This window comes from Herpailurus yagouaroundi, unplaced genomic scaffold, assembly GCF_014898765.1.
Source record: "Herpailurus yagouaroundi ecotype Mexico unplaced genomic scaffold, PumYag 67690, whole genome shotgun sequence".
Classification (NCBI taxonomy): Eukaryota; Metazoa; Chordata; class Mammalia; order Carnivora; family Felidae; genus Herpailurus; species Herpailurus yagouaroundi.
In genome coordinates, this window is record NW_024420490.1 from 2,685,107 (window position 1) to 2,697,447 (window position 12,341).

Sequence of the window (12,341 nt, forward strand, 5' to 3'; positions counted from 1 at the left end):
GGGGGAAGGCGGTGGAGGTGGGGGGGGGGGGGGAGAGTGTTGCTGGGGAATTTAACCAAAGAAAAGAAAAATGACTTCTAACCCTACCAAGAAACAAGGCAGATTTTTATACACAGTGAGGAAATGTTTAAATACAATTTGTATCATTCTAATTCAATACAAGAGCACTCTCACTGCACCAAAAACTTCAAACATTTCTAACGACTAATTATATTCCACTGCAGGGATACCCCATAATAGTCTCACCTATTTCCCCATTGTGGGACACTTCGACTGTTGTCATTTCTGATTCTTCTAAACAATGCTATACTAATGAGTAACTGTTCATACCTCTGTCAACACACCATATTTCCCTCCTTAGGAGAATTTCTGAGAAGTAAATGTCTGAGTCACAGCGTATGAATATTTTTATGGTTTGTGAAATAGACCACTTAATTGATTTTCCAAAAGGTTGTATTGATTCGGAAATCTACAAACAGGTAGGAGAATGCCAGCTTCAATCTCCAGACAGCATTAGTTGGTCTTATTTTAACAACTTCATTAGTCACCATAGTGCACATCTTCTACTCATTTCTAGTTTTCATAGGGATCCCCATTGACTTTACTGCTGGATATGGGTTTGTAAAAGATAATCTTTCTCTTGTTTAAGAAGTCCCCTTCTCAGGACGCCTGGGTGGCTCAGTAGGTGAAGCATCCGACTCTTGATTTCAGCTCAGCTCTTGCTTGATCTCAGGATTGTGAGTTCAAGCCCCACATTGGGCTCTGTGCTGGGCATGAAGCCTACTTTAAAAAAAAAAAAAAAGGTCCCCTTCTCTTCCTAGTTTGTTAAGAGATTGTGAGCAGGAAGGTTTGGGTTCTATAGATTGCCTACCGAGCATCTATGGAGACATGGGGGTTCTCTGTTTTGTCTGATCAATATAATACATTAACCAATTCAACCCCCAGGTTAAACACACTCAATTATTCTGTAATACTGTTAAATTGGGCACTCTCGTATTTTATTTCAGATTTTCACATCTTTATTAATAGCCAACATTAGTCTATAGTTCGGGGTTTTATTTTTTGTTAGCGGTGCTTTGCTGACTTCTAATACCAAGGTCATGCCAGCTTCCCATTTTAGCCTGAATTCTGGCTCTCAATCTGTCCCTCACAGAATAAATGTACATAATCTCTTTCAACTCCAACATATATAAAGCAACTACTATGGACAGGACATTACACAAGATGCCAGAGAAATAAACTTCTAGCCCTCTGAGATCCTAAGTCTGTAAGTCTGGGATCAGGTCAAGGAAAGGCTGATTCGAGAAAGTAGTATTTCCAGCTGGAATTTGCAGGAAGAGCCTTGAGGGGAAGCTGCAGGGAAGGGGCAGCACTGGGCTTCAAAAAGAGAGAAAACACCCCAAGTAAACACATCATGTGCAAGTTCAAGGCAGTTCCAGAAACACACATACTACATTTTGGTGCAAAGCCAGCTACGAGGAAGTAGAGGGCACGAGGGCTTTAGATCATGAGAGTCCTTGGTTGCCATGATAAACCAAGGTCAGAAGAAAGGGAGAGGAAGGGTGTAGGAAGCATAAAGTGATGTGAATGTGCTTTAGGAAGATGAGGTGGCAGCAACAAAGAGGTTGCAAGGGGTGGGGGGTTGTCAGCAGGGTGGAAGCTGGGGCTGGGCAGGAGGCCTCCAGGGCAGATGGGGCAAGCTGGGAAGGCCTCCCGGTGGCAATGCACAGGAAACGCAAGGTAGAGATACCTTCTCTATCTGGCTAAGATTTACTGACTTGGACAAATTATCGTCTGACAGTCTTCAAGAAGGGTGAAAAAGCATGAAGGGTTGTATGTAGCATGGGTGTACATGTCTATTTCATTGGCTTCCTTGGCCCGGTTTCCAACAATGAGCTCATCTCCCACATCCAACAGGATTCACCTGAATTTCCTCTTTTTTTTTTTTTTTAAATATTTATTTATTTTGGGGAGACAGAGAGACAAAGTGCAAGCAGGGGAGGGGCAGAGAGAGAGGGAGACACAGAATCGGAAGCAGGCTCCAGGCCCTGAGCTGTCAGCACAGAGCCCTATGCGGGGCTTGAACCCATGAAGCACGGGATGATAACCTGGGCCAAAGTCAGACGCCTAACCAATTGAGCCACCCAGGTGTCCCTGAATTTCCTCTTGAATCAACAGTACAAGCTTGTCAACCACAAAACATCAATCCTCACTAGACTGTAGGCTCCACCAGGGCAAGGATTTTTATCTGTTCTTTCACTGAGGTATCCCCAAGTCTAGCTCAGAGCCTGGCATGTGGGACAGGTTCAATAGCTATTTGTTGAATGAATGATTCCTGAGTATCCAGTCACTAAATCTCATTGATTCATTCCATAAAGCTGCTCTGCCAGCCAGACCTTTCTACTCTAACTCCTGCTCCAACCCAGCTCCTTGGATCGCAGACTGAGGCTGCCTTAACATTCAACCAGGTACTGTGTCTGGAGTCTTCTCTCCCCTCTCATATCTCTGTCTGTCTGTCTGTCTCTCTCTCTCTCTCTCAACAGTTGAATCTTTCTCAAGCACTCGTTCTATTGAAAAGCCTTCAGCTACGAGTACGGTATTTGCATACTATGTCAAAGTTGACAGGTATTATCTTACTGGTTCCCTATTGCCTTCAGGATTAATTTTGACACTGATACTCAAGGACCCCCACAAATATGCACCAATCTCCCCTATTTCCCACCACTTCCCTATGGGAGCCATATGCTTCAGCCAACCCACTCGGTATTTTATAGGCAAATCTTGGACATTCCGGCCTAGCCTAACCTTCCCCTCCTCTCTCTAAAGTCTCCAAGCCTTTGACAACCATCTCTTCTTACTATAACCCACAGTATTTTTCCCCTGACTCTGAATACTTAAGTATCTAAGGTCTACCTGTGCTGTGCAATACTGTAACAATTAGATCACATGGCCATGGGCATTTAAATCAATTAAAATTCAATGAAGTTTAAAGTTCAGTTCCTGGGCCACACTAGCAACATTTCAAGTGCTCCATAGCCCCACGTGGCTAGTGGCCATCTATCATATTGGATGGCACAAACCCAGAGCATCCTACCATGGCAGAAAGTTCTAGTCGACAGCATTTGCTAGCATCAACACACACACTGCCCGTATGTTTGGTTATCTGTTTTGCCAGTCTATGTCTTGAAGCCCCAGCTAAGCTTGCAATACACTATATTTGGGACTGCACTTCAGTGGACAAGCTCCAAATGCACAATGACTTTTTTTCTTTTTAATAATCTCTTTCCACTAGCATCCAGTTATTTCTACTGCAGAAAAATCTTTTAAGTGGTTGAAATACTTATTCCTAAAGCATTTCCCATTGAGCTCAACGTACAAAAGCTCTCAAACACATTAGCTTTGAAGTACTCATTTAGCCATTTATTGTTAAAATTATAGACTAACCTGGTGATTCACAAATGGGGGCTCATTCCAAGCACCCACACTGTCTCCTTTCAGGAAATAGGCCCGAGTATGGGGGAGGGTCGGGTGAAGAAGATGCCCTTGCCATTCATTGGACAGCAGCCATCATGCCTAGAAGAATTTTTCTTTCCCAATAGAAAGCAGTTTCTATGGCTAACAGCCTAATATCAACTCTGAACCTACTGCCCCCACAGAGACAGGATTAAATGACTATTAGGCTATCAGACTGGTCCATAAAGGGCTATTTTACCCACAGTATAGCTGCCTTCTTGACAGCTGCTTTGATGGCAAGAAAAGTTCGTTAGCCCAAACTAAGCTCCAAATGACTTCTGTAAGGCAATTTTGTTAGCTGGGAGACACTCACTCAGTGTTCTAAATGCCAAGCAGTCTTCGAAGTAATAAAAAGTGGCCTGAAAGGTTTCTCTCGGTGGCTGGCTGGATTTTTTTTTTTAATGTTTCTTAATTTGCTTTCCATGTAAAGTTGTTGAAAAATAACATGGAAGAAAAAAAAATATCTCGAACAGGGCTTCATCTAGAGGTAGGAAAATGTTATGCATTAATTATGCTTAATGTACAACACAAACGACCCTTCACCTGAATCAACTTTTAATTATGTGTAACTATTCCACAGACCCACTGTGTCAGATGTGAAATTCATTTCGACTTTGAAAATCCTTGGATCAAACAAGGGTAAAATAGGTCCTATACATGATAACTAAAATTGAAATATATCAGACACCACAGTCGCAAATGTCCATTTGCATCTGCTTCAAATGCTTCAAATTTCTCCCTTTCCCTTACCAATACCATTGTCCAGGTGTACATGTGTTCACTGATACATTAGAAGGTGGAACATGGATTTGTTTTCAGAATGTTACATCTTCTGTAAATTCAGGTTTGTTTCAGTTACTATTTTCAATAAACAGAAAAGAAATGCTAAAACGTAAGCATATCCACATACCTAAATATTGGAATGAGATCCTTCTTCCCATATATGTCTCAAAAACCAAAAATATTCTAAATATAAAAAGTACACAATGCCGTGAACTGGAGAGATCCGAAGCCAAATTCAAGGTCAAGGGTGTCAGCAAGCAGCCAAAAATCAGACTTGCTATAGAATCCTAAATATTCTGCAAATTCACATAGCCTTCGGGCTTACCTTGTGGATTAAGCAGAGAGATGACACAATAAAATAAATTTTATCCGCTCTCTCCTGGTACTCTCAGAGTCTACCTTTGTTCTTAGAGAAAAATCTACTTCTCCTTTTATGTGTGTAACAGATACCTCCTCTTAAATATCTCTCCTGGGTGCCAGTGTCTCTACTAGGTAAGAGACATTTACATGCATAAGGGAAATCTCCATCTGTAAGGGTGTCTTCCACTCCACACCAGGAAGAGGACGACTAAATCTCCAGAAACTCATATGAATGGAGAAAGCATGGATTTAAATCTGCATAACAATCATGCTCTTGTTTACTGTGTTTTTCTGGGTAACCCCCCCATTACCGGCTTCCCACTCCCAACATCTGTCTTTAGCTGGAGAAGTTATTTAATATGATGGCTTGGGCCATTTGGGGGAGTTACTCAGTTTTCCTGGGTCTCTCCCATGTATACAGGAAGCATACATGTTCTGAAGCTTTCTTTGCTTTTGTCCTGTTAATCTTTTGTTACAGGGAGGCCTCAGCCAAGAACCTAGAAGGGAGGAGTAAAAGTTATTTTTCCTCCTCCACACCTATGAAACAGATTTTAGCAGCAAATACACCCCAGAGGAGGCTCCTGGCTTCCAAATTATTTACTTTTTCAGCCAGAAGGGCCAGAATGACCATTACCCACTGTAAGTCATTGTTATTTGCTCAAGTTTAAGTGATTTCCCCAGGCTTCCTGGTGTCTGCCACCTGGTGATTCTATTACCCTAGCCTTTTTCTTTAATAGGAATTCTCACCATCATCACAAATGCTGGCTCTTAAGGCTATTTTTCTCCAACAAACTGATTGCTGGCCATAAAGATGTTCAGTAGCAATTAGGTTTTATTGTTCCCATCTCACTTATGAGTATAGAAGCTATCAAAATGCAAAATGCACAGATCGTCAGACTTAGTAATTCTCCTTCTAGGAACTCATCCCATAGAAGTGTGCATGTGTGGTGCAAGGACGTATGTACATGGATCCTAATTTGCAATATGATTTAGGGTAGCAAAATAATGGACACAACCTAAATATTCATCAATATGAGGCTGGTTAAATAAAAGACGCATATAGCAGGGCAAGCATGTGGAAGTTCCCTGTGCACTGATGTGGAGTGATCAGTACAAAAAGCAAGGGGGAACAGTGGCTCAAGCATGCTAGCCAATGGATTTGTTGAAAAAGAAGCACATAACCGTATACGTGTGTGGGTATATGGGGATATGCGCTCACACACACACACACACACACACACACACGCACGCGCGCGCGGTGCAAAGAATAGTCGACAAAGACTTAACCTTGCCAAAGCTATGTAATAGTGGCACCTACTGGTAAGATCACTTCCTGTCCCAAAGTATTACCTTAGGAAAGAAAACCCATGATTTGCCTGCACAGCCATTTCAGCCATTAGTCAGGAAATATGTTTGTAATAAAGCTTCATAAGGAACTCTTCGCTAGTATTAGGTCTTCTGAGCATAAGACTTAAAAGTACCATCTGGCTGGGAAGTTATGGTTCATTATGGTCTGAATTGCAAGCTATAAAAAGGAGTGAAGAATATCTCTATATCCTTCCGTGGAGTGATCTCTGGCATATAGCGTTAAGTGAAAAACGCAAGATACAAAAAATTGGGCAGAGTATGCTATCATTGATCCAAGAAGGAGAGGGGGTTACAAGTAGACATATAGGTTTGCTTGTATTTTGTAAATGGAAAGAAAACATGTTTAAAAAAAATTAATGACTACCATAAAGGAAGGGAAGGAATGGGATGGAGGAGAGAGGAACAGAAGTGGATTTCTCAAAATCAGTGGTTCTCAATGGGGGCTATTTTGCCTGTGTCCCCAGGAGATGTTTGGCAAGGTCTGGAGGAATTTTTAGTGTCTCAGTTGGGGGTTGGGAGGAGTGTAGTACTGACATCTAGTGGGTACAGGCCCTGAATGCTCCTGAACATCCTACAGTGCACAGGACAGCGCCCCCCCACCCCCCGTCACCACAACAAAGCATAACCCAGCCCAAAATGTCAATAGTGCAAATTATATATCTAATAAGGAACTTGTATTTAGAATACATAAAGAACTCTCACAACTTAATAATACAAAGACAAGGGGTGCCTGGGTGGCTCAGTCAGTTAAGCGTCTGACTTGGGCTCAGGTCATGATCTCACGGTTTGTGAGTTCAAACCCTGCGTCAGGCTTTGTGCTGACAGCTCAGAGCCTGGAGCCTGCTTTGGATTCTGTGTCTCCCTCTCTCTCTGCCCCTCCCTAGCTCACAGTCTGTCTGTCTCTCTCTCAGAAATGAATAAACATTAAAAAAAATTTTTTAATAATAATAATACAAAGACAAATAACCCAACTTGAAAACAAGCAAAGGACTTCAATACATGTTTCTCCAAAGATGATATACAAGTGGCCAATAAGCACCTGAAAAGATGCTCAATATCCTTAGCCATCAGGGAAATGCAAATCAAAGCCACAAGATACAACTTTTACACTCACAGGATGGTTATAATCAAAAAGACAGATAGTAATGGGGTGCCTGGCTGGCTCAATTGGTAGCATGCAACTCTTTATCTTGGGTTGTAAGTTCAAGCCCCATGTGAGGTGTAGAAATTAAAAATAAAATCTTTTTTTAAAAAAAGACAGACAATAACAAGTGTTGAGGCTGTGAAGAAATTGGAACCCTTAGACACTGCTGGTGGGAATGTAAATTGTTGCAGCCACTTTAGAAAACAGTGGGACAGTTCCTCAAAAGCTTCAACATATATTGGAGCGCCTGGGTGGCTCAGTCAGTTGAGCGTCTGACTTTGGCTCAGGTCATGATCTCATGGTTCAGGAGTTCGAGCCCCACGTCGGGCTCTGTGCTGACAGCTCAGAGCCTGGAGCCTGCTTCAGTCTGTGTCTCCCTCTCTCTCTGCCTAACCCACTCTCATTCTGTCTCTGTCTCTCTCAAAAATAAATAAACATTAAAAAAAAAAAGCTTCAACATATAGTCACCGTATGACCTACAATTCCACTCCTACGTGTATATACCCAAGTGAAATGAAAACATGCGTCCACACAATAACTTGTACACCAATGGTCATAGCAACATTACTCACAATAGTCAAAAAGTAGAAACAACCCAAATGGCCATCAATGAATGAATGGATTAATAAAATGTGTTATGTCCATATAATGCAATATTATTCTGCATTAAAAAGAAACAAAGTACTGATAGATGCTATAACACAGACAGACCTTGACAACATTATACTAAGTGGAAGAAGCCAGTCACAAAACGCCACATATTGTATGATTCCATTCACATGAAGTATCCAGAAGAGGCAAATCCATAGAGACAGAAAAGAGATTAATGGCTGCCCAGGGCTAGGGGTGATAGTAGCCTGGGGGTGTCAGCTAAGTGGTATGAGGTTTCTTGTGAGGTAATGAGAATGGTCCAAAATTGACTGTGGTGATGGTTGCACAGATCTGTGCATATGATAAAAGCCACTGAGTCATACACTTCAAACGGGTAAATTTTACGGTATGTAAACTGTATCTCAGCAACACTGTTGAAAACAGCAATCATGGGCACCTGGCTGGCTCGGTAGGAAGAGTATGCAACTCTTGATCTCAGGGTCATGAGTTCAAGCCCCACGTTGGAGGTAGAGATTACTAAAAATAAATAATAAATAAACTAAAAAAAAAAAGCGATCACAATGGTCAGGTATGCACTCTCACAGAGGTGGGTACGAGGCACAGAAGGCAGAGGCAAGAAAAGAAAGGAGGTCAGGATACACTTCCCAGGATGAATAGGAAGTTGTCAGTCATCAGGTTTAGTTTACTTTTCTAATTAAATTTTTCATTGGTTTTAGTGAGATCCCATGGGAAGGGAGGTTGCAGGAAGGGGGACATCTCAGGTATAGGGAATACATCTAAAAAAATCGTTTAGATTGTCCAAACATAAACCCCCAAGTGCAGAAGGGATGGGGACACCAGACGTGAATTACAGCACCTCCTTATCCATGGTTTCGTATTGTCAGGGGTCAGTATAGCTACATCACAGCACCTGCGTCAGTCACCTAACCTCATCGCCTCACATACACATTTTAGCAGCTCACATCCTCACAGGAAGGAGGGTGAGTACGGCCCAGTAAGACATTTTGAGAGCCAAAGAAACCACATTTGCGTAACTTTCATTACGGTACCTTGTTATCATCGTTCCATTTTATTATTGTTGTTGTTCATCTCTTATTGCGCCCAATTTATAAACTATCACAGGTATGGATGGATAGGAAAACATAAAGCATATACAGGGCTGGGACTGTCCGCAGTTTCAGGCAGCCCCTGGCGGCCATGGCACGTGTCCCCCATAGATAAGGGGGGACTGCTATAGCAAAGCCGCAGGAGACACAGCGCAGTGGCCTTCAGTCCCAGCCAAGAACCTTGGACTGAATATTTCCTAGGAAAAGGAATCCGTGGAAGATGAGGAGCAGCGCAAAAACATTGTCACGTTTTTCTCAGAAAGACCGATGACTGCCAATGTGGAGACTAGACAGACGGGTGAGGAGTCCAGAGACAGGACAGCCCATTTATTTATATTAGCTGTTATAAATTGTTGTCACAGTCGATTTCATTGTTTCCTAAACATTAAGCTTGAAAACAGACGCAAAGAGAGATCAGTCCAGGACTGTGTCTTTCTTCAAGGCACAGCTGACAAGAGGGACTATTGAGAACAAAGCAGGTTGATACAAAAATAATAGTAGCAGTAGTAATAATAATAATAAAATCATATCTAACTTAAAATGTCCTGATGTTGTAAGGAAGAAATAATAATAATAGGCCCTTGTGAATTTAGGTCAGAGCTGGAAACAAAATGACAGTGACCCCACCCAGAAAGATAAACAAGGCACTTACCACAGGAACACGGGCATTTGGCTCAAATTCTGTGGACTCAGCATCTGAAGATTAAGAAATGAGTTCAATAATTCACTAATATTGCTGAAAAACAGTTTAAGTAATAAGAAATTTTTTTTTAATAAAAGTTATTAGCAGGGCACTTGGGTAGCTCAGTCGGTTAAGTGTCCGACTTCTGCTGAGGTCATGATCTTGCAATCCGTGGGTTCAAGCCCCAAGTCCGGCTCGGTGCTGACAGCTCAGAGCCTGCAGCCTGCTTCAGATTCTGTGTCTCTATCTCTCTCTGCCCCTCCCCCACTCACGCTCTGTCTCTCTGTCAAAAATGAATAAACACTAAAAAAAATTTTTACGGTTATTAGCAAACAGCAGGCTTACCTTTCAAGTTAAGGCAGTTTCTTGCAAACTCTATCACTGCTAGTTGCATCCCGAGGCAAATCCCTATTTGAAAAAGCATATATAGAAAATGGATGAACATATTTTGTATTGCTTCATATTTCCCATTCATTTGCTTACTGTCAGTCTCCTCCATCTAGAATGCAGGGTCGAGAGAGCAAGACTGCCTGCCGGGTTCACTACTGTACCCTCTGCACTCAGAACAACTGTGGCAGAGGCAGGAAGGGGGATTAGACGACTTGGACTTGAGGAAGAAGGAATTCAAGGTCAGAAAAGGGCAAGGGAAGACAGGGCAAGGTCCAAAGGCAAATCTGCCTCCTTCCAGAGGCCTCTAAATAGAGGCATAGGTGTGGGCTGCACAGCTGTGCCAGAGCACCTGATTCCTTCCGAGAATATCTGACAACACCCCGACTCAAGAGGGAGACTTCACACTCCCTCTTCTTGGAGGGCAGCCTCAGGCTGGCCAGCGGGCAGGGATCTGAGGAGTGGGAAGCCTGTGTCAGGCTGCTGGGCCCAGAACAGCCCTATAACCTCCCCGCCGAACACCGGCATCTCCAGGCGGGCTGGAACATGGTGGAGAGCAGGGAAGGGAGATCCACAATGGAAGCCAAGAGAGCTCGATGAGGAGAAAAACAGACACCTGTGTAGCTCCAAGCTGTCACACGGATGGGCCCTTCACCTGTCTCCGCATCTACCAATTCTGTCCGCTAAACGAATGCCAAGGAACACTCCAGATGTCATTATAGACACATCTAAGGTATACAAGGGACTCATCAGAGAAGAGCAATCCACATACTTGGCACACCAGAACGGAAGTTGGTGGGCATGAAACAGCTGGGTGCATTGGGGGGGGGGGGACTTCAGAAAGTTCCATATGGCTAAGACATAAAGAGACACTGTGGTAAAGAGAAAGCTAAAGAGTTGCAAACTATTCTATGCAGTGAAATCTGAATAACACTAAACACGTTTGGACAAAAACTGAACAAGATGACTTCGGAAGAAAACAGTGGCCCACATGAGCTCAGACTGGGCCAACAGAGCAAGGTATCAGGGTATCTGACTACTCCTGGCTTCTCTTTTGAAAACGGATTGCAAGTGGAGAGCATCTAGGAAGCCACTCAAAGGACAGGAGGCAGTGGGGAAAATGAACAAGGTGCTGATATAAAAGGCACCGAAGCCAGTCCACACGGTCACAAACCCACCAGTACAGCCAAACACGGGGTGAAACACAGCCTGTCCCCACCTTCCTTCCCACACCCCCCAGCCCCTGCCCGATTTGATTTCCCAGCTGCACGGCTGCCATTACCCCATCGAGGGGCCAATTCATCTGGGTTCACCAGTCCAGAAGCCACGTTTTGCAATTTGAGCAAAGGCATTAAAAAGACCTCGCTCGCTCTACCAAATTTTAGCAGAGCTCTTCCTGTGACGTTGGATGGTCTGACTGTATTATCTTTTCTAGTTTCAAGCAGTGAAAACACGGATTTGGGCGCTGTGGCCGACTATTTGCTACTTGAATGTTCAAATCCGAGTTCACACCCTTCACGTGAACAAACCCTATGAAATGTTAGCCCTACTAGATATCAACAATCTAATAAACCCGTAGTTAGGATCCATAAACATGAGTTTTACCCAGGAAAGGGATCTTCTTTGTCCGTGCCCAAGAGATTGCCTGGAGTTTTCCCAACGTTCCTCGGATTCCGAAGCCTCCTGGCACAAGAACGCCACTGCAATCGATACAAGACGAGGGTGAATTTGACGTTGTCTTTATTTTTAAAACTCTTATTCTCAGCCGCTCGTGTTTACTGATCCCAAGTCCAACACTTGCCATGGTTGCTAGAGAATATGCTTGAGGTCTATTTTCAGAATTGATGACATGATTTCATCATGTCCTGAACTTTCTTCTTGAAATCCTCCCAATGTTATGAAGAAGATGGAATAACTTCACAACTGACTTCAATCTATATTTTCTAATAGGTCTTGGTGGTCTGTGAGCATACATAGTGACTGAGAAAACTCAATTTGCTTTAAAATGCCACTGAGAGAATTGTCTGAATAAAAATAGGTTAAGGTTCTTTTAAAAGTACTATTATAGGGGCACCTGGGTGGCTCAGTCGGTTAAGCGGCCAACTTCGGCTCAGGTCATGATCTCGCGGTCCGTGAGTTCGAGCCCCGCGTCGGGCTCTGTGCTGACAGCTCAGAGCCTGGAGCCTGTTTCAGATTCTGTGTCTCCCTCTCTCTGACCCTCCCCCATTCATGCTCTGTCTCTCTCTGTCTCAAAAATAAATAAACATTAAAAAAAATAATAATAAATAAATAAATAAATAAATAAATAAATAAATAGTGGCACATGAAAATTTCCTGGCCAGGAGATACTTTAGAAACCTTCTAGGCAAACACTCATTTGAGGAGA

At 43.0% G+C, this 12,341-nt stretch overlaps 1 protein-coding gene across 1 annotated transcript in view; it reads right to left on the minus strand.

Annotated features, from left to right (window-relative positions):
* CTPS2 (CTP synthase 2) overlaps nucleotides 1-12,341 on the minus strand; it is a 75,785-nt gene that overhangs the window by 52,589 nt on the left and 10,855 nt on the right. Inside the window, exons 7-9 of the mRNA XM_040468302.1 lie at nucleotides 11,561-11,655; nucleotides 9,914-9,976; nucleotides 9,539-9,582 (exon numbers count right to left, since the gene is read on the minus strand). Of these exons, the coding sequence (XP_040324236.1) occupies nucleotides 9,539-9,582; nucleotides 9,914-9,976; nucleotides 11,561-11,655 (202 nt within the window). The remainder of the gene's footprint in view (nucleotides 1-9,538; nucleotides 9,583-9,913; nucleotides 9,977-11,560; nucleotides 11,656-12,341) is intronic.